Source organism: Tiliqua scincoides, chromosome 3 (assembly GCF_035046505.1).
Source record: "Tiliqua scincoides isolate rTilSci1 chromosome 3, rTilSci1.hap2, whole genome shotgun sequence".
NCBI lineage: Eukaryota > Metazoa > Chordata > Lepidosauria > Squamata > Scincidae > Tiliqua > Tiliqua scincoides.
The window spans coordinates 126,424,609-126,448,004 of NC_089823.1; the positions used below are offsets into that span (position 1 = coordinate 126,424,609).

Here is a 23,396-nt window from a genome sequence, read left to right on the forward strand (position 1 = left end):
AGGTTCTAGAAACATAAAGCCATAAAGGGAGTCTGGGGCAGAAATGATGACCCAATGAAAGCAACTTGGCTTTGTGTATCCTGGTTTCTTCTCTGATACCAGTCAGACAAGGAACAATATCATTTTAGGAAGTGCTCAGTGGAAGATGAAGACAAACAATGGCTGAAATAATTACAATTACAGCTGGTTGCTTGCGAGTTCATTTATTTCACTATGATAACCACTTTGTGAACTTTTTTGCTGAAAAGTAATATGTAAATACTAATACTAATAATTATATAATAATAACACCTCACCAAAGGATACTGAATAAACTCCACAGTCAGGGAATTAGAGGACAGGTCCTCTCGTGGATTGAGAACTGGTTGGAGGCCAGGAAGCAGAGAGTGGGTGTCAATGGGCAATTTTCACAATGGAGAGAGGTGAAAAGCGGTGTGCCCCAAGGATCTGTCCTGGGACCGGTGCTTTTCAACCTCTTCATAAATGACCTGGAGACAGGGTTGAGCAGTGAAGTGGCTAAGTTTGCAGATGACACCAAACTTTTCCGAGTGGTAAAGACCAGAAGTGATTGTGAGGAGCTCCAGAAGGATCTCTCCAGACTGGCAGAATGGGCAGCAAAATGGCAGATGCGCTTCAATGTCAGTAAGTGTAAAGTCATGCACATTGGGGCAAAAAATCAAAACTTTAGATATAGGCTGATGGGTTCTGAGCTGTCTGTGACAGATCAGGAGAGAGATCTTGGGGTGGTGGTGGACAGGTCGATGAAAGTGTCGACCCAATGTGCGGCGGCAGTGAAGAAGGCCAATTCTATGCTTGGGATCATAAGGAAGGGTATTGAGAACAAAACGGCTACTATTATAATGCCGTTGTACAAATCTATGGTAAGGCCACACCTGGAGTATTGTGTCCAGTTCTGGTCGCTGCATCTCAAAAAAGACATAGTGGAAATGGAAAAAGTGCAAAAGAGAGCGACTAAGATGATTACGGGGCTGGGGCACCTTCCTTATGAGGAAAGGCTACGGCGTTTGGGCCTCTTCAGCCTAGAAAAGAGACGCTTGAGGGGGGACATGATTGAGACATACAAAATTATGCAGGGAATGGACAGAGTGGCTAGGGAGATGCTCTTTACACTCTCACATAATACCAGAACCAGGGGACATCCACTAAAATTGAGTGTTGGGCAGGTTAGGGCAGACAAAAGAAAATATTTCTTTACTCAGCGTGTGGTCGGTCTGTGGAACTCCTTGCCACAGGATGTGGTGCTGGCGTCTAGCCTAGACGCCTTTAAAAGGGGATTGGACAAGTTTCTGGAGGAAAAATTCATTATGGGGTACAAGCCATGATGTGTATGCGCAACCTCCTGATTTTAGAAATGGGTTATGTCAGAATGCCAGATGCAGGGGAGGGCACCAGGACGAGGTCTCTTGTTATCTGGTGTGCTCCCTGGGGCATTTGGTGGGCCGCTGTGTGATACAGGAAGCTGGACTAGATGGGCCTATGGCCTGATCCAGTGGGGCTGTTCTTATGTTCTTATCAATATCAATAATGATAATATTTACTTTTGAGGAACCCACAAGTAGTTTTCACTATGGCAGCAAGCCCCGAAGCATTTCCGATGGTGGAGCAAAAGTATCTGCTTGAGTAAAATGTATCTGCTTGAGGGCGTGCTGGGTAAGGGAAGAGATGTGAGTGACTGGGGAGTGAGTAGAATGTCCAGGTAGGGTACCAGCACTGTACTGTAACCTGGAGTGAGGTGAGTTCTGAACTGTGATCCATATGTGATCTGTGATCAGGTGAAAGTGCTTGGATCGGGATCTCCCCTCTGCCCAAGCTGCTTTCTGTAAATGCCTTTTCTGTGGCTTGTCTTCCTGGGGCTGCACTTCTGAGAAGCTTGGAAACCCAAGCAAGACTCAGTGAAGCCTTTCACTGATTTTATTTTTTTCTATATTGTACTGCACCTTGACCTGATCACTTTCTGTGGCTCTTTTGCACATTTTATGCCATTCTGGTATGCAAAGGGGGGGGGGGTACCCTGATTAAAGAAAACTCTGCTTGTCTGTGTGGTGCTGCACTTTTGAGAAGTTTGAAAAACCAATGAATATGCCTGTATATATGTTTGGTAAAAGTCTAAAATGATAGAGTTCACAGTTGAAATGCTGATTGTGCTATATTGCACAGTTTGTACAATTCTGAATAAGAATTTGGATAAACACATCACACCACAATTTGCTATTTTAATCAAGAAATTTGGGCAAAAAACCACAGCTAATAATTACTACAACTACTACTACTACAAACTGGGTCCATTATTTATGGTTTCATCTGTGAATTATTCACAACATTTCGCAACAAGCAATACTGACATCACTAGGAGACATTAAAGGAGGAGGAATAAAAGACATTTCCATTCATACTTAAAGCATTCTAGTCTTTTTTTGCACTTTCAGATCAGGCTGAGGCCATGGAAATGTACTCAGACAGTACTGGAAGTGTATGTTCTCTAGTTCAGATTTCTTAAAATCTGGAGGCAAAGGTGGAATAAGGGCTTGAGCTGAAGCCTGAAGGACAGCTGATGAAAAGTACTGTTCTGTTGACCAGGCAAGGGCAGAAGGCGAGGCTCCTAAAATGTACACCTGACCAAATCAATCCTAGAGGCTTCGTATTGATTGCCAGTTTCAGGGAGCAATGTTGTCTTTTGTGCTTGAAGAGAATTCTGAATGCTCAGCAAAAGCACATGCAGTTTTAGGCTCAGACAATGAGTGCCACCCCAAGAGTCCCAAAACATGTTACATCATCTTACCTGCATAGGCCTGCCGTCTTCTTGTCCAATCATATTTCTCCATTCCTGGAGAGATCTCTGAAGAGTTTCCAAGTTGGTTTCCCAGAGTCTGACACTGCCCCCCATATCTACAGTAACCACACCACGTTTGCCTAGCGAAGTCATCAGGACATCAGTGTCAGAAATCATGGACACCCATGATGTATAGGAAGTCAGGGATGTTGTTCTGAAAACCCAAAGGAAGCTGATTTACTTAAAAGCAATTTTAAAAGCTATAGAGAATTCTAAATGTTTATTTTATTTTTATTTTTCAAATTTTTATAACACCATTTCTCCAAAGAGCTCAGGCTCCTTCCTTCCTTTTGACCTTCACAATCCTGTGAAGTAGGTGAGGCTGATATTGACTGGCCCAAGGTCACCCAGGAAGCAACATGGCTGAACTGGGATTTGAAACTGGATCCTCCAGGTATACTCAGATACTCAGATAGATACTCAGGTATAGTACGTGAAATTTTTGCTAAATAATCAAGTTCCAATTATCACTTCACCAAAATTATCACATCAGAGGGCAGAGCCTTTCAACTCTGAACAGTTTCCTTTCTCAGCTGAGTTATTGCTCAGCTCAGGCAGGCACCTCCTTAATTGCTATAGTTACTTTCCAGGGACATTCCAGCCAAAAACTTTTTATTCTCCTTCCTTCTGCTGCAGCCTGGTTCTGGTTCTACTTGGCAAATGCTTGCAAAGCAGGTCTGTTTTTTGAAACACCCTCCTTCCCAGGCTACAATTCAGTGCACCATTACTTAATAACAACACCCATGAAAAGCAGTGGGTCTACTTCTGAGTAAAAAGGGTTGCAAATATCTCATCTCTCTGCTGTGAATTGAATTGCACAGTTATGTGTTATGGGTTGTATGCTGTATGTAGAGCTTCTGGCTTAACACACCAGACACCTTAAAGGTGTCTTTGATTCATGGATCTCTTGCAGTGGTTCCCAATCTTTTTCACTCACATATCCCTTGGCAGCCCATTTCCATAAATTGTACCCTTCATATTAGCAAAATGTTTGTAATTAATAATAAAAGCCTTCATCTCCTCCATATGAAAGCACAGACTTCATGTATTCATCACATATTTTCTCTTTTCATCTGTTTGAAGAACAGAAGATTCTGCCTTTGCACTGTTTTGCACCAGAAGTGCGCTGAGAAATTCTGGGTGATTGATCACTTTTCATACTATGTTTCAGCTTTTTTACTGTGCTGGTTTTCAATCACTGGTTCATAGATGAATTGATGACCAAAAACTAGCTATTGGTGGGGCTTTCACAGCCAACTAGCTACCTCCCTTCCTGCCTTGCTGGTTCTTGCAAGGCATTCCTGCCTTACAAGGCATTCTGGAGCACGGCCTGCCTTTTTCTGCCATTATATCATTCTTTTTCAATTACCCCTAAAGGTCCTGTTGAGTGTCCCTGGGAGTACGTGAATACCAGGTTGGGAACCACTGTTTTACTGGTATGTAGTTTACGGTGCACTTACTCTGATAGTATTTACAAAAAAGTGGTGAAGACCAGAATTTAAAAAAGAATAAAAATGTATCTTATGATCTTTCACTATGTTTTTAATAAATTAGAGACTACAGTTCTTAGGTAACAATGAGTGGTAGGTTATTTTTCAGGCTCTGGCCTCGGGTAAAATCAGACAAAACTATAGTCAGACACCCCCCTAAGTTTAACCCCCGACTTATCAGAGTGTCATAGAAAATTCCATGATTATTGGCTCAAAACCTGCCCTCGACTTGTCTGTGGGGTCGACTTATAGGTGAGTGTCTGCAGTAAGTCCAACTCTGGAACCACTACAACAGTGCTTTCCAAACTTAACTGGCCAGTGATACCCTTCCTCCATGCTCAGAACTTGGAAGTAAATGGTGATGACGTGTTTTACATCACACGATGTTCATGCCACTCACTTCCTGGTTCAAAAGCCTGCAGCGACTCTTTAAATAGTGGTAAGAGGTTCTGGGCAGGTGGGAGGGCTTCTCGAAGCACACAAAAACCTGCCTCCTGCCACCATTTGCCGTGCTATGTTGTGATCTCCCTGCCAAGTAGCGGGCATCCCCAGTGAGTGCCTCACAACACCCCAGGGCATCACAATACACAGTTTGGGAACCTCTGCACTATACCATTGTTGTTCTTGATGTTGATGTTACTCAATAAAGTTATAGGAATATAACCCCCCCCCCCCCCCAAAAAAAAACTAGCAAACCTGCCAGCCCACAAATGTATTGGCAACATATTCTAATGACCACTGCTAGCATAAAGTTGACTGAGGTAGTTGCATTGGATAACAGATTTTGGGGGTGCCCACCTTTGTCAGCTTACTTGCCTCTACTGCTATTCCTCCTCGCATGCCCTAGTTTGGAAAAGAAGGGAGGATAGAATGGAAAAGGAAACATGGTGAAGAGGAGACTCGTGGGCTGTAGTATAGGATGAGAGGCTGATGCATCACCAAACAACGGGGGGGACGACAACACACATTTGGGTCACTGCACTGGAAAACCCAATATTTTCAAAATTGTCTTTCACATATGCATTATGTTACATAATTTAATTCAATGACTTCTGTTTGCTGTCTATAGCCTGAGAAATTTTTAAGGAAAAATATAATTACCTGGGAATAGGGATATATTTAAGTTTCTTTGTTGTAAGATCTGTTATTTCTAAATAGCCAGCTGCTTGAGGAGGGGTAGCATCTGCCAACAGAAACATTGAGGAGTAGTCTATAGTTAAAAGTGAACTATTTTAATAAATTATATACATATATTTTATTTAAACATTTAATCTAGTGTTGAATCAAGGGAAAAAATGAAAGTGAAATAAAATTACAACCACAGGGTTGTATCCTCAGTAAACTTGAACTGCTTTTATAATAAGAGGCAAATACAAATAAGTAAACAGAGAAAAATATGCAGTGAATGTTGAATTATAAACAGACTAAAAGCTGATCATCTTAATCTGCAATCATCTTAATCTGCCATCTCATAACAAACACTAGACTGACAGCATATTTAAAGAGCATTTTAATGCCGATTGCTGTTGAAACGCTGAAAGCTGGGAGATAACAAATTGAGAAAATTTCTACAGTACAGTAATAGTTTATTCTTCAAGTAAGTGAAATGTTTTTAAAGCACAGTAGAAGTGCCCTGTCCCCACTGCTTCATACACTGCTGTTTTCCCAGTTCTATGGTGGAAATTGCACATTTTAATTGCACTAAAATGGATTACTGCTCGAAGCAAATTACTCTTTTTTTCCAGAGTCAAGTACTGATAGATGTGTCTTTAAAGCACCATGAATCCTTGATTTAACGGACCTCAGTTCTGCGGAGTTAGGCTATAACTGTCTGTTCTTTACCATCTGAAGAGATGGTAAACCACTACCTTTCAGAACTTGGCAGCACCAAGGGAGTTCTGCAAGATAGGTAAATGTCACCACCACCCTCGGTGACGGCACTCTAGGAATGGAGATGTTCCTTCACTTCCTAAGCAAAAAACATCTCCATTCATAGAGGGTCTTAGTCAAGGTCCATTACATTGAGCCCCATCAAGGGAGTGAGTGAGATATAGTGCATCTATACAGATGCATTCTGGACCAAACCTGGAAATGGGTCGTTTAGAGCTAAAAATAACTCTAAAGTCTGAGAAATTGTGTGGTTTGACCATGCAAAGGTAGAAAAGGATTTTGGTGCTTTGTTTTCTTTTTTAAAAAGTGTTTAAATGGGAACCTCAGTAGCCACTTGCATCCGCAGTAAGTCAAATGCACAGATGCCAAGGTCAGGCTATATGCAGAGAATCTGCTCATCATTATGTTATTGAAGACTTCAGCAGGCATCGGTCACACATTTTCAGTGATATCTTTTGAATGCTGTAATTCTTGTTTTAAATGTTTTCTGTTCAATGCTGTGAGAGAATTTTTATTTTGAAAAATATAAAAATGAATAAATCATATAAAATAAAGTTTAGCATACATAATGGCTAGAACTTGCTTTAAGAAAAACAAAGATGATATTATTGGGAAGTTTTGTTCTGTTGACCACGACCAAATAACATACAGTTAGCTCTGGCTATACGGCAGTATCTTTACTGGTAGTTTTTTGGGTGGACACAAAATTATGTATTTGCATGTTGCATTTGTCAGGTACAGAAATGTTGCTTTTCAAAGAATCCTAGACTTCCTGATATCTTCCACACTGACCTAGGAAACTTAAAACAAGTTGTACTTTAGTAATATGATTTGCATTAAATGCATGAGTATAACATCGTTTCCTAAATCAAACAAGTCCCAAGTTAAGCACCTCAGTAATCCCATCTATATTTGGGGCCTGAAAAATATGGAATTTTGTTACCTTTGGGATAAAGTTCTTTCAGAGGCACATCTCCAGGGGCTAGAACTCTGACAACTTGATTAGCGGCTTCAATAGTCACACAATTGGTTCGTTTAGTCACTCCACTTTTGCTGCGCCTCCCATAATACAATGGATCAGAAGGCAAGGGCTGCCTGTCACCCAGAGTGGAGACTCTTTTCCAGCTGTACACCTCATTGGGGGACTATAAAAAAATAATGAGACAATCTTGAAACTGTACATACCTGTTCCATTAAAACACTGAGGGTGAATTCCTTAAAATAAAATCAAATATTAACTTAGGGCTCAATCCTGCACTGACACAGCTGTGCCAACAGAGAATGTGCTGCATCCTGTGGTGGGGGTAGCAGTCATAGAGATCTTTTCAAGGTAAGCGGACATTTGTTCCTTTACTTTGGGGTTGCACTGCAGCTGCATTGGCGCTTGAAAGTTAGATAGGATTGGACCCTCAATCATTCAGCTCCTAATGCTGGCAGCTACTTAACTTTAACCACTGACAATGAATGATGTCACTGGTGCCAATGATATTACAGGTTCTCCTATTGGTCCTAAACAGACACTAGCAGATGGTGCACATGTTTCTTTGCCTTTGCTTTCTCTAGTGCTAAAAGACCCAGAATCAGGGCAGTGACGAAGCAGAAGGTTGGGGAGGAAGTACTGGAGATTCTAGCTCTGAATTAGAACTTTAGCATTCAGCAGGCAATCTACATGAATGGCTGAAAAGGGCTCAGGAAATCATAACTATTCAGTGTTAAAGGACCCTGTGAGGCTTATCTATGTTTATCGTATCTAACATTTCATCCTCAGCAAAATGTTATTTCGTTATTCATTTGCTTTTTTAGAGCTCATTAGCTCAGCCATTTTCAACCTTTTTCAGCTCCAGGCACACTGACAAAGCACTAAAATTGTCAAGGCACACACTACCTTTTACTTACATTAAATTACTGCATTACAATTAATTTTTAATTAATACAATTAAATCATTACATGACAAAGGGCACAATCCTAACCAGGTCTACTCAGAAGTAAGTCCTATTTTGTTCAATGGGGGTTACTCTCAGGAAAGTGTGGTTAGGACTGCAGCTAAAGACTCACAAGAAGTTTGGAGAGGAAAGTATAAGTGATTCTGAAAAGGATCTGGAAAATGTTGTTATTAAAGTGTAATGCCAGAAAGTGCTGGCAAAGAGAGGTCAGACTGAGCACATAGTGGGGTGAGGGGCAATGAAGGCACATGATTGAAAGAAGTGCAGGATGCAGCTGGAGTGGGGGGGAGGTGCATGTGAGGAAAGTGATTCTGGACCTTTAAAAGGTGCAGAGGGGTGAAGGGAGGGACAGTAAGAGAGGTGCTAACTGCAATTATGAGATGGGGGGGATGTGCTTGTGGGAGGGAGTGGGGTGGGGAGAAGTGCCAATTGCCTGCTCCTGTATTTAAGAAAAGAGTGCAACCAAAAGTCCAACCCTAGGCAATATGTCTACTCAGAAGTAAGTCCCACTATAGTCAATGGGGCTTACTCCCAGGTAAGTGTTGAGAGGATTGTGGCCCAACGCCCTTCCCCTGAAAGGCAAAAGACAAGGCAGGGAGGGTCGCTTTGGGGAGCTGCAGGCAACTGTGGCACCAGGACCCTTTTAGCCAGCCAGTTCTTAGGCTGGTGGCCTCAGCAGACTCTCTTACTTCCTACCTGCTTGCCTGCTCCTGCCTCCCTCGTTCTCACTCCGGATCTCCTTCGGCCGGGGCTTCTCTGCCTGGACTTAATACCCAATCCTAGGCGTGTCTACTCAGAAGTAAGCCCCATAATAGTCAACGGGCTTAGTCCCAGGTAAGTGTGGAGAGGATTGTGGCCCAACGCCCTTCCTCTGAAAGGCAAAAAGCAAGGCAGGGAGGATTGCCTTGGGCAGTTGCAGGCAACTGTGGTAGGAAAAGGGACTTTCGTGGACCCTTCGCCAGGCCAGCCAGTTCTTGAGCTGGTGGCCTCAGCAGACTCGCTCCCTTCCGACCTGCTTGCCTGCTCCTGCCTCCCTCCTCCTCACTCACTCTGTGGGCTTCTCTAACTGCCCAATCAGCATGCGGGGCGGACTTGATACCAAATCCTAGGCTTGTCTACTCAGAAGTAAGCCCCATAATAGTCAATGGGGCTTACTCCCAGGTAAGCAAGGATCGGGTTGCAGCCTTCCTCTCACTCAGCAGCAGGAGATGCAAAGCAGCCCTCGAAGCTGCCCCTTCTCTGGCTTGAGTGTCAAAGCCTCCCACAAGGCTGCTCCCTGTCTCCTCTGGCCCCGCAGCACACCTGAGACAGCCCCGTGGCACACCCGTGTGCCGTGGCACAGCGGTTGAAAACTGCTGCATTAGCTTAAAAGCCTTACAAGCTCAGAAATCATGGTGGATGCAGATATTTCAATATTCTGTTAAAAAAAAAACAACTACCATGAGATTTGGAAAGCCAACAACAAGAGTAGCATAATTTTGCTTGTCAGAGACCATCCTGTTGGGTGAGCTGATCTTCTGCCCGATTGCTGCACTTAGGTTTTCTGAAGACAACTGGTCACTTGAAACTGCTTGGGGGACACAAAGTTCCAAGCCTAGGCAAAGGCAAAGCAAAGAAAATAAACTAATTCAGAAAAAGAAACGCAGGTGAAAGTAAAAATTCTTCTTTATGGTTCAAGCAACAACTAGGCCATGTTTCAAAACCACACTGGAATAGCTCCTTTGACATATTCCTACACATTACTGATTTCATGATGTGTCTGTCTAAAGATGTAAGAATCACAGATTGATAGCTGGTGCAAAGAAAGACAAGTGGTTGTACATTTGTGTTCTTATTTAGTCATCTGTGCAGACATCTGTATGAGAGACCTGTGTCTGAGCAGAACAGCATCCAGAAGCTGCTGTGGTTCTCAAAACTTTTAGCACTGAAACCAGGGTGACCAGATATCAAAACTACAAAAGAGGACAAGGTACTCCAAAATTTAGGACATCCAAGAAAAATATAGGACATGACAAAGTGAAAACTAAAAACACTCGAATATTGATTTCATTTGGTTAACACTGTACTAATTAAATTTAAAACAATATTACGTATAATTTATTATTATAAGACGGTTATGCGCTGCCTGCATGGGACCACTCACAGGGAAAAGGGGGAAATTTAAGTTCTTTTCCACAAGCCTAAAAAAAGAGAACATGTCCTGGAAAAAGAGGACATCTGGTCACCCTGACCAGGACCCACTTTTTAGAATGACAATTTGTCGGGACCCACTGTAAGTGATGTCATTAACCTTGATGTGATGTCATGGCCAGAAGTGACATCATCAAGCAAGAAAAATGCTAACACCCCCATACAACAATATCAAATTATTGTAAACTTTTAATATACTTAATTTAAGTTTAATAATTTATTTAAAATAAAGAACCACCCCTCCTAACACTCCCAGTTTCTGATCTAAATTCCTCAAATAAAAAAAGAAATTCCTCAAATACACCAAACGCTGCAAATTCTATCCACTTACCTGGGAGTAAGCCCACTGACTATCATTGTTTAAAACACTTACAGTACATGGTAGCCTGTTAAAAGTACAGATCTGTAACATGTCCCCAAATGTAGTCAGACACCATGGTATCATCATCAAGTCTAATATACGTATTAAAAATAGGATACTCATTGAAATGAATGGGGACCCAACTGAAATTGGCTCACAACCATCTAGTGGGCCCCGACCCACTAGCTCCCTCAAGCGAAAGGTTTATGTTTGTCATCTATGCAAACACAAAATCCACCATCTTTCCATATGCCTTCCCTTGTGTCAGACTGTAATAAACTGCTCAAAATGGCTTTTGGTGTTCAACAAAGAAAAGGTGACTTCCTTATATTTAGTAGGGGGTGAGCAACTGTCCCTATTCACAGCAGCAAAGCATCTTCACCTCTTTGTTGGTTGGTCCTCTTGCATCTTTTGTTAGATTGTGAAAACCTTTGGGACAGGGAACCATCTTTTCACTTCTTGTGCTATATAAAACACTATAGGAACTAGTGTTGAAATGGGGTTCATAAATATTTTTAATAACATCAGCAGCAGAGCAGGATTTTGACACCTTATCTCACATGTCCCAATCCATAATGCTATCCACTGAAACCATAAAGGAATAATGTTTTAATTGGATAGCTTTTAAAAGTTGTTTACTTTCGTATTCATACAGATAATAGCAACATAAAACATCAGTTCATGTGGAAAACTGAATTGAAAAAGAACAAATCAACTTTAAACTCAGTATCAGTACCTGTTGTTAGCCCAAATCCAGTGTCCACTGGCTCTTCATTCAGTGCATGTAGTTGGCAAACTCCACTCTCTTCAGATTTCAAACGCATAGGCTTAGTTAAAAGATATTTTCTGCAAATCATGGACAGTTATGCACTATTTAAAAGGGCCAATCGCTACAAGAGATATATAATTTTCTACAAGTATTTTATTTTGATGCCATTGTCAACTGCACCGATCAGTTCTGTCCGTCCGTGTCTAACATTGATTACTACATTATAAATGTTTCCCATCTCAACTCTTAACCACATTATCTTGCATTTTCCTTTTATTTAAAAAAATATGAAAATCTCAGGCTTTTATCAAGAATCCATGAGCAATACAAGCAAGAAATTTTCCTCTCTTTTTCTTCGATTAATTTTAGGGTCCACTACATCACCAGCAAAGCAGCTACTAGTAGTGGTACTACGTAGTACCACACATTTCCAGCAAAGTTGTACCAGTAGTGGTAATTGCCACATCTCTACCCGATATAACATTAGTAACATCAACATACCAGAAATTAAGAGAGATGGCTGTAGACATGATTGCTCTTTACTCCTGGAAACAACGTGCAATGGAGCCACAAAATATTGGCAACACTACCAACAGCATAAGAATGTGCACCAAGCCTTAAATTTAGGGTATGGGTTCCCAAATATTGAGATAATTTTCTTGCTATAATTGCAAAAAGTTATCCCATTAGACTGTGATATAAATATTAAATGTGTTTTACCTCTGTATGTTTTACCTGTAACATTCCAAGAACTTAAAAACCTGATTGAGCAAGTTCTAACTCTTCCACTTAATCAACAGGGCTTTAAAAGTGTTTGAATCAATAACCTTTTGGAAAAGAAAGGGGAATCCAAATAAAGAAGAAAATAAATATGAAATAGAAAAGGATGAAGATAGAAGAGAATGTGTAATCATAGCCAGAGAAGGTGGCGGGGAGCACTAGTGGATTAATGGGAATTAATGTAGGTTGTTGGTTTGTTGTGATTTATTTTTCACATTTTTATTTATTAAAACATAATACAAAAATTTAGAGAGTGTTTGTCTTTGTGTTTGCCAACTTCAGAGTTTTGCTAAAGTTGCAGGTATAGAAAAACAGGTTTTTCAAAAATTCTGAACAAGTATTGTCATGTGAATACATGACATGATGTGGGAAAATACAGAAGGCTACAGCATAATTCCAGTCATGTGAACTTGGAATTAAATTCCATTAAATTAAATAGGACTGACTTCTAGGGAAGTGTGTATATGATTGCAGCCTACTTTGCAGGGATGGGCCATGACTGGGACTTGAGTCATGAAAACATGCATTTTTCACAACTCGTACAGACTTGAGTCACACGTGTCAGAAACTTGGGGGGATTTTACGCTAAAAATGAAAGGACTCAAATCAAGGCTAGTTTTTGTGTGTGCTTGCAATAATGATTTGTGTTTGTGCTTGCTTGCTTTTTTTCGCCGCTTCTGTGACTTGACTTGTTTCTCGAAAAGACTCAAGACTCAAGTCAAAATGACTTGACAAACGGCTCTGGATGAGTCACGATGGCCTCTGTTATGATTTGTTTGTAATTTGAGTCAAGGGGGTAGAGACTTGGTTCTAGAAAGTGACTCCACATTCCTGCTAGTTTGCCACAAATACATAGGCTGAATGAGATCTATTCAGAAGTTTGGCACACATTTAGGTTAACAACACAGAATGAATTTCCTATTAGCACAATTTAATTATGTACACATAAGCAGAGCGGTTCAATTATGATAATATAGTGAACATTGCTTGAGTCTTTGAACTCGACATGTAGTTGTCTTTGTAATCTGGAATGATGAGAGCAGGTTAGATGCTACACTCACAGGAGAGTTTCCCTTCTCACAGCTATACAATATATAATGGATCACTGAACTTACTGTGAGAGTTCCTTCTCTTTAGAACAGGGGTGCCCTTGGGGGCTCTCAATCAGGCCCTCGGGGAGCCTCCAGTCTCTAATGAACCTCTGGCCCTCCAGAGACTTGTTGGAGCCTGTGCTGGCCCAATGCAACTGCTGTCAGCAAGAGGACGACTGCTTGACTTCTCACCTGAGCTGTGGGACAAGGGCTCCCTCCACTATTTGCTGTTTCACATGTGTGATGTGCTGTTTCATGTCTGTGATGCAGCGGTGGCAGCAAAGGAAAGACTGGCCTTGCTTTGTGCAAGGTCTTTTATAGGCCTTGAGCTACCACAAGATCTTCATTCATTCATTCAAGTTCCACCTCTAATATATTCATTTATGTAAATTTATTTAAATTTTAAATTTTAAATTAATTCTTTTTTTCCCGGCCCCTGACATCTTGGCACCTAATATTGTTATTATTAGATAATGATAGTTTAGAAAGTGTTGTATGAATCTCTGTCTCTCTACCTGATTGAGTAGCTTGTGGTTGCAGCCTTGGGGCTTTGGTCCTCTTGCAACTTGTGTATTCGAGTTCAGCAGCAGAGACGAACAGGAGATAATGCTTTTTAAATTCATAACTAGGCTGTTCTCTTTCCAAGCACTTCCAATCATGTCTGAGCATGGAACATTGGACATGAGTGTTCCTTATCCTTGGAGAAAGGGGGACATCCTGTTCAACCTGTATTGGTTGAGTCTGCTGACTTCTGTAATGGGGATATGGATCAGTCTGTCTGGACCCCTGCTATACTTCAAGCAAAGGGATACTCTCTTCCCCCTCTTTCCTATGCTATTATCTTGCTGCATTGTTATTATGCAGTGCACTTCATTTTCTAACCTTTTCTTGTTAACATGTAACCCTGCTGCATACTGTATTTTTATTTGAACTTATTTTGAACCTCAACTTGTCCTCAAAGTGGAAGGGGATTTCCTCTACCAAAGGAAATAGGAAGTCTGCTTGATTAACTCTGATGGGAAAAGTTACCCTAGCAGCAAAGCCTCTTACTGAGTGGATTTTTATCTCTCAGGCATCAGTTCATCCTGCACGTAGACTTACTATAAACTCCAGATGTGCACATGAACACACTACACAAATGTGTCCAGATCACACTACACAAATGTACCGTGTCCCACTCCTACTGCCAAAGACCAGGACAGAATGTAAAACACAGGTTTAAGGCCCCATGGAACACTGGGAAAACATCTAAGTGTCCAGTACCTTCTCCCTCTGGAAGATGCAAACAAAAACATTCTTCCTGTAAAGAATATTGCTTGCCAAGTTGACATTACAGACACTTTGAACAGAACCTTGGGATTCCAAAGAACTATGTTGAGAGAGTTAGTGCTGCTGGACTGTATGAAGCTTCCATAACAGGCATGCTATAGACAGCTGAAGAACTGCTCCCTTAAAGGAATTAAATAAAATGGGGGAAACGGTAGAGAAAAGTACAAGCAGCAGGATGAAAAATGTCTGAACTTGGCTGGATGAACACAAAAGATGGTGCAACCAAACTGGATGTAATAACTAGTAATGCCCAGAAGAGTGAACCAGAAATCTACTTGAGTCAAACACACAAAACCCCAACAGTCATCTACATCTGTAAGTTTGCAGGCTGGCTTGAATGAAAAAAGAGCAGACAAAATTAATTTCCTAAACATGCCTGGCTAGAAATACATTCCCTATTGCTAGCTTAATTAAGTATCCCATAAGTACTTATCCTGGTTCCTGCACTTACTGGGGAATAAGTGAATGCACTTAGGATGTTCCAGCAGATTTTAGGATGCTGAGTCATCTCACAAGCCTATTGAAAGTGTCCAAAATGAAGGAAAATTGGCAAAAAGAGGGGAGAGGGAGAAAAATGCACATAAGTGGACCTCTGTTGGTCTAATTTGATAAGTCAACAGTCTCCAAACTGCAAAGTGTTGCATTCAGAAAAAGTCATCCAGAGTAGCGCAGCACTTTCTGTTCCACACGGCAACCTTGTACCTTTCCACCATCTGCTCAAAAAGTCATGCTGCCACTTTTGCTGCTTGTTGCCCCAGCAGGTTCTGCACCCTTATTTCTAGGCAGAAAAGATTGGGTGGAAAGATTAGAGGCTGCTGTGTGAAACAGAAAGCGCCACGCCACGTGGGGACAGCTTTTTCCTAACACCGGATCTGGCCTGTGGGCTGCGGTTCAGAGCCTGCTGTTTTAAGTGAATCAAAGTTGCACACACATATTGACTGTACCTGTCCCCAAGATTCTACATTCAATAATTTTCCCTAGAAAGATACAGAAGCATGGAGGAAGCGTTTATATAAAAGTAAATTTGTCTCACAGACAAGTTCCAAGATTGTAAGAATAAAGAGGAATAGTTACACATTACCAGGGCCTCAAAGTCCATGCTGGGACTGCACATTAATTGGTAAATCATACTTGTGGATGTTATTGCAAACTGATGTACTAAGTATGCAGTAGATTCCAAAAAACTTCAGCTGGATGTCCTGTGTAAAACTTTACTAAGATCATCCGAGGCTAGGGTGATCTCAGATATTCATGAAAAGATGTTGCTACCCTGGCACGTTATCAGTTATCTTATTACTTATGGCGTATATGAGTCCTATCTCAACTCTCACCAAGAACAAAAAAAGAGCCCGGCTGGATCAGGCCAAGGGTCCATCTAGTTCGGCTTCCTATATCTCACAGCATCCTACCAAATGCCTCAGGGAGTACTCAAGACCACATTATACCAGTCAATTGTGATCCTGATCCTTGTGTCACCTGGGGCCAGGACTGCAAAATGCCCCCCCCCCAATGCAGTCTGGAGACCAAAAATTGCCACTCTGGCATCTAAGAAGCAGCCTCTCTGGCTCTCAGAAGGCCTGAAGAACACCTCTCAGAACATCTCTGAAGAAAACAAACCAAAAAAACCTGGCAGTAGCAAGGGGGTTGCACTCCCCCACCAAGTGGAGCCCCGGAACATTTACCCCCTGACTCCCCCCCCCCGGTACACCAGTGATACTAGTATCCCTTTGCCATTCTCCCTTACACCTGGCATTCAAAATAGGCTACTTCTAAACCTTAGAGGTTGCATACAGTCATCGTGGCTTGTAACCTGTGATGGACTCCTCCTCCATAAATCTGTCCAATATTATTTTAAAGGCATCTAGGCCAGACACCATCATCACATACTGTAGAAAGGAGTGCCCCAAATTACTTGCTAGTTAATTAAATAAGGGGAAGCCAGTCCTGTTCCACCAAGTGAATTTTCTCTGTAGCCTGCATGTAGTAACATTCCCCCCAAAAAGAATCAGTAAGATTTTCATCCCTACCAAGTACCCAGTTCAATTGAAGTTCTTATATTTCAAGCATATCACTATCAGGACCCACTTGGCTTTACAAGTCTGAGAGCCCAATCCTATGCCTGTCTACTCAGAAGTCCATTATAGTCAGTGGGGCTTACTCCAAGGAAAGTGTGGATAGGATTGCAGCCTAAAACAGAAAAAAATTCACCTTACCCTGTCAAGCCTCTGTTTCATTCTTTTTATGGGGGGGGGGCTGCCTTCTGGAGCATTTGTTGAGCGCCAGTTGCATCAAATTAGGACCATTCTGGTGGCCTAACATTTCCCTTTGCCTGACCTGCCCAGGAGCCAAGACACGTTTGCTTACTTGCGAGTAAACGCGACCATGTGGCTTAGTTTTGCTTTCCATAGGGCTCAATACATTCGCCAGCTTGGAAGGAGAGACCTCCTTCTCGGGTGTTTTTTGGAGACTTCATCCATTGGATCAGGACCACTCTGGTGTCGTTGGATTCCTCTCAGCCTGCCCTTTCTGACAGACTAAGGCACATTGCAAGTAAACGTGCAATACGGCTCAGTTTCACTTTCCATTGGGTTCTATGCATTTTTTGTTTTCTGGTTTTTTGCCAATAACTTTTGATAAAAAGGAGATATTTCACTCAGGTTTTTGCATTGTATTCTGCTGGGAATTCTGCATCCAACGGTATATAACATGATGGGGTTACTCCTAACCACTGCAATTTTAGCGCGTCATTCCCCCAGTGCGCGTCACCCTCCCGCGCGTGTCACTTGGTGCAGCCCGCACCCTCCGCACCCCCCTAGCGACGCCACTGCACCTGCTCAATCACTGGTGCAAAACCGAGTAGACCCATGTAGGGCTTTGAGGTACGGAAGAAGGAATAGGATCCAATGTCAGACTCTGCTGCCGTCCCCTCATGGGCCTACACCCCCCTGCCTATCCTCCCCCCGTCCAGTTTTACCACCTCTCTGCCTTCCCCCCAACCCTCCTTCTGCCCCAGAACGCCTCACTGCCACTTGGCAGGGAACTTACTAGCCTCCACTGGTGCTAGCCTCCCTGCCAGTGCTTCTAACTAAAAAAATATTTTTACATTACTCCATCGTGTCACTATAATATTTTGTTAGATCATATTTCTAAAAATTTATTATTAATAATATTAAGAATATTTAGATACCGCTTTTCAACAGGAGTAGTTCACAAAGTTGTTTACACAGTAAAATACATCAATAAATGGAGGAATGGAACATCAATAAATCAAAGAATGAAATCTTATCAAGTTTGCTAACAGTCACAAGAATTATGATGGAAGACATAGCTGGTAGACAGCTAGGATACATACAAAAAGGGATATACAGATTCAACCTTGTTATGCATGGATTTTTTATACACGGATTTGACTCAACACAAATGCCCATTGCAAATGAGAAGGAATGTGCTGATCCCTGGAGAAGGGGGAAAATGCATCCCTTTAAAATCCCAGTTTTAAAAAAACTGCTTTTCTTACTGCTGTAGAGAGAAAGTCATGAAAGCAATCATTCCATTCTTCAGCTGAGCCAGGCAAAGGCTGGGGGTCTTTTGTACTTCTAATTGCCTCTCTACAACAGTAAGAAAAGCTGTTTTTAAACCACAATTTTAAAGGGACGCACTTTTTTATATTTTAAAACTGCTTTTATTTAACCAATTTTATGGTATCAGTAGGGAGTCCCAGAATGAAACTCCTGTGGATGTTGAGGCACAACCTTATTCCATTAGGAGCAGTGGAGGGGCAAGAAACCTGGAAGTGGGTCTTTAAATCTATTTTACCTCTGATTTTTTATCCACTGATTTTTTTATCCACTAGGGGTTATAGAACGGAACCCTAGTGGATAATGAGGGAAGACCTGTATCTGTGTTTATATGTGGAATATCAAGGTATATCCGTATGCATATCTTACTTGTTTGTTTTGTTCTCCACCAGAAGCCAGTGGTCTTCAGCCACTAAGAAAACAGATCTGAGGCTGATTGGTAGAGAGATGGTGTGAGCCTGACCCTCCAAGACATCTAGAACAATAAGGTGATTCCTGCAAAACAGAGTGGTAAGAAATTAAGAGTTAGGCTGAGAACGGTCACACAAGAAGGCCTGTTTTCCACCACTTGGGAGGATATGGGAAAGTTAGTTCTCACCCTTCTTCTTTGTAAAACGCCAGCCAGTTTTTGTGTGAAAACTCTTTGCACATTTTGTGACACTTCTAAGAAAAACAAAATTACCAGTTTCAGAATATTACAGAATTAGCAAGTTCATCACTGCTGGTTTAAAACAATTTTTTTTCTTTGCTAGAAAGATCACTAAATTAATATTTGGTTGTTGTATAAAAGGTGCCATAAGCCAAACTCAAAGACCTTATGGCAGGGTGGGGGTGGGGAAGAAGAACGGTCTATTCAACTCCTGTTTTCTTTGAGCTCAGTAATGTATTATGATAACCACAGTTCCCCATCCATTTGTACACTATTCTACTGTAAGAAAAAAGATGTTCCCCTCTGTTTGCTTTGTATTCAGCAGAAGCATCACAGCATGTAACAAAATTTTCAAGTTGGATGCATCCTGCCTATGAATAAATGCTTTTACAATAAGGTGTCTTCACCTAATAGCTCTTTGACATAAACTGAATTCTTAGCTAAACAAATCAAAACTGGAGAAAAAAATAATTTCTCATTTGAAGCTGCTTTACACGGAGTCAGACAACGCTCTTCCCAGGCTAAACCCTGAGTGAATCTCAGTTCTGGTCCTCCAACTAGTTAATCTGCCTCTTTCCTCCCCTGCTTTGTCTTCCTCTCTCCCCACTTCTTTCCTTCTATAGGATTGCTCCTCTTTGCCTCCAATGGTTGTACTCATCAGTGCCTCACATTCTTGCCTCTCCTTCTTCCTTCTCCCCGTTTGTCTTACAATGTCTTGCATCCCATGGCTCCATTCCTCTCTCTTCTCTCCATCCTTTCATGCTTTCATCCTTTCATCCTTTCATGCTTCCTCTCTGTTTCCCACTCTCCTCCCTCCCAAAGAGGGTTTAATCTTTCTCCTTGTTCCAAGCTCTGCCTCCCCAGCTAGACTTGGTCTTGCAATGCCTCACACAGTTCAGCAGGTGGCTCTCAAGCTGTGCAGGTCAGATCTCATGAGACCTTGCTACTCCACTGCTGTCCAGTGGCTCCATGGGTTCCTGTGGATGAGGCAGCCACATATGCATGGACATTGGGGGTGACAGAAGGGGCACAGAGGAGATCAAGGTGGCAGAAAGGGATCGAGGAAAATGTAGAGAAGACATGGGGGAAATGAAAGGATGGTGCAGAAGATGATGACAGGGCAAATGCAGATGGAGAACGGGGGAGATGGGAAGAGATGTAGGGGGGATGATGGAGCACGGAAGATGCAGAAAAAGCATGGAAAGGATTAGAGGTGGCAGGAAGTTTGGGGGAGATGGAAGAAGTATGTGGAGGGGAAGAAGCAGGTGAAATCATGATGGCAGAGGGGAGATGTGGGAGGGGCATGCAGGAAAATGTTGTAAACATTTCTGCAGTGTCCTTTGCATGCCACAGAACCCTTATAGTTCATAATTTGGTTTTGTCCAAGGCAGCTAGTGAGCTTGGGATGCATCTGCAATCCTCCACTGAAGGATTAATGAGCTATCTGGTGTGCCTGGGCAGACATAGACTTATGCCATGCATATTACCATGTGGGACCGGGAGATCTCTAAAAAAAAGAAGGCAGTGTATAAGGAACCTGTTCAAAAACTCACAGATTAGAGGCAGTCAATACAAAAATGCAGAAGGTTTACTATGAGGTGGCACATTCCAAAAGTATAGCTATGTTAGTCCCTGAAGTGAAAACAACACTGTCTTGTAGTACATTAGTCTTTTAACTGATAGCATGAGCTTTTATAGCAAAGACCCTGCTTCTTCAGATGCATGACGTGCGAGCATACATTAGTGTACCTACAGGCATATTTTATATATATTTCTGCATGTGGATGAAGCAATAAGCAATGTACGGACATCCATAAAAGCTAGACTAGAAACTGTCACAGTATTAAGTTTGCAGTGGACCGAAGTGTCTAATTTTGCATGTTGTATAGTCAGGATATTGATAATGCTCACCACTTCCTCCTTGCTGCTCCACCAGGATGTCCTTTTAGGAGCCTCTTGCTCATCCGGCAACAGTAAAAGTCGGCGTATGGCACCAGTGTTTGTGTCCAGCAATAAAACAACATTACTCTGCAAACAAAAAGTAAGCTTTTACATCCTCCTGCATCATGGACAGACTTGCAGTGCATCATTAACATTTGAAAGAGAGAAATAGAATACATTTTACAGATTTAGATGGTTTGCTGAAGGTATTATTCAGTGCCAAGGTTTGCTAAAGGTATTATTACCTACGACTTTTACGAAAAGGGGCTTCAACAGAATTTTGTTTTTGCTCAGAATTCACTGATGGATTCTCGCTTCTGACAGAGAAGAGAAACAGATACTTGGCTTTTGGGGTCATTTCGTTCTCCTTTCCCAACCCATTGTTATGAAGGCAGATAAAAACACACACAGAACTTCATGCAGTATTGAGAAGACTTCCACAACGAAACAATAGAAAATTCATTCCAAGATCTGCTATAGATCACTTTTTAATTAGGGCATTAAAATGTTACATTAGATTCTGTTTCTGCTGGAGACCTTCTTGACACAATTACTTTTCGGACAGTAAAATTATTCACAGTAGCTATAGGTCTTTCTTTAGAACAGAAACAATGACATAATAAATAACACTGATACATTGCAGCATTGTTTGAACATTCATGTATGCCTTATTCAAGGAGGTATTGTGGGGGGAATGTTTTAGGATTATAAAATTCAAATATTTTTATTTGTGAATCTGTGGGGGATGACAACTCTTCATCTCTTCTACTGCAGTAAGCTAAAGTATAATACATTAAACGAATATCAACTAGCTGTTCTAGAAGGTTGGACCCCCCCAATGATAAATGGCTATAATTTTGCCTCCCCTAAATGACCAGCAATGCCATCGGTATACATGTAAAAATGATCTGAGTTCTAATGATTCACAGTCTGAATTAGTCTTATCTGCCACCGAGTTAGTAAATCGTATTCTGGGCTATAGTATTTCAGACTACAATAGGGGGTTTACAAAATGGAATATAAACAATTCCTTATACACAGACAAATATGTGTCAGGGAGAACAGTCCACAGAATCATAGAGCTGGAAGGTATTTTTCAGGTCATCTAGACCAACCCCCTGCTACGTTCTAACCTTTCCAGCAACAAACACATTTTCTGATATAATTTTTTAAACAAGGATCATTTTTTAAAGAAGGATAATGAGGACCATAAAAACTAAGAAAAAGAAAACAAGGCAAAAAAGTTATTTATTCAGAATGCTTTCTGAATGTATCTGTTCATGCATTAGTATAACTGAACCAAGGAAAAACTTAAGATTTACCAATTATATGTAACACTCAAGAGGCAAGTTGGGCTCATATTAATCTTATGGGTCAAGTGGCACATTTACAACGCTCTCTTTTCTGTCTCTTTTGAACATTAATTGCCCCCATCTGTACCAAGTGACTGGTAGCGTATTGGTTTGTATATAAAAATAGAACTTTGAGTCACTGGTGAACACTTCCAGTTAAAGATTTGGCAGTTCATCAAGTGGGCTGGGAAAATATGTGATGCTAGTATGCCATTTCAGTTTTGTTTATTTTTTACTGGGAGAAAAGAAACCTTTGGGTGACCTCATGTCCCCAGTGCCTTGAATTCCAAAGACTCAACAGATGGAACAACCATTATTTTGAGGTGCCATTCTTTTATTTTTAGCGACTGCAAAGTTTCGCTTTCCTTGCTGCAGTTTCTGTCTTAGCCAGGATATTTCACCCTTTGAGGAGAGTCATTTGAACAGGAGTGTAATTGCAATTCAAGGAAGGGGAAGTTAATGTCAGTGTTCTACTGGGCAGAAAAGAATTGGGAGAAAACCTTTAAAAATCTAAAGGAAGGAGAAAAGGTAAGGAAAAGAACAGGTTGGCTACCTTTAACTATAGTTTTACAAGCAGGTATTTGTGCAGAAATGTGTCAAGTTCTGTGCATGCACAAAGTTGATCTCGGAAGCATCCAGATATTTGAGTTTGGAGAACCTGTGCATACTGTATGCCTTGAAAGAGGGGGAAATGCCCACATCTTTTAATTCCCACTTATCTTTATCCTTTTTTTTTTTTTTTTTTTTTTTGAGGATGACCCCCTAAGTTAAAGTTGCAACATTTGAAGACAAATCTAATAGTTGGAGCCAAACCTGAAAAGGGATGGTCTCATGGGTTGTGGGTCTGCATAACTGACCATTCGCAGAATTATACTTACAGGTAACAACCTGTCTTCCTTCCACATGGTCTCTGTGCAGTCGCTCATAGTGGAGATTATTTAGTTTCCTCCTTACCTGGAGCTGTGTATAGGTCAGTCAGGAGAGGACTGTGTGCATTAAACCCCATCCTATGGGACTAAAAATACATCCCCTATGCAGAGAGGATTGTTTTCAGCATAGCTGCAGAATTCCTGGCACTTGGTCATCATGTCACATGGGAAGCACATCCACTGAAAAGTGAACCCAGTGATGAACGTCAGACACCATTCGTGGGCAACCACTTTGTCTTCCACTCTGCTGAG

General features: G+C 41.5%; 1 protein-coding gene across 1 annotated transcript in view; it reads right to left on the minus strand.

Moving 5' to 3' along the window:
- The window catches only part of VWA8 (von Willebrand factor A domain containing 8), a 127,518-nt gene that overhangs the window by 26,057 nt on the left and 78,065 nt on the right, over positions 1-23,396 (minus strand). Inside the window, exons 30-37 of the mRNA XM_066619382.1 lie at positions 20,834-20,950; positions 18,872-18,936; positions 18,643-18,768; positions 11,463-11,572; positions 9,615-9,769; positions 7,175-7,376; positions 5,443-5,524; positions 2,801-3,005 (exon numbers count right to left, since the gene is read on the minus strand). Coding sequence (XP_066475479.1) covers positions 2,801-3,005; positions 5,443-5,524; positions 7,175-7,376; positions 9,615-9,769; positions 11,463-11,572; positions 18,643-18,768; positions 18,872-18,936; positions 20,834-20,950 — 1,062 coding nt within the window. The remainder of the gene's footprint in view (positions 1-2,800; positions 3,006-5,442; positions 5,525-7,174; positions 7,377-9,614; positions 9,770-11,462; positions 11,573-18,642; positions 18,769-18,871; positions 18,937-20,833; positions 20,951-23,396) is intronic.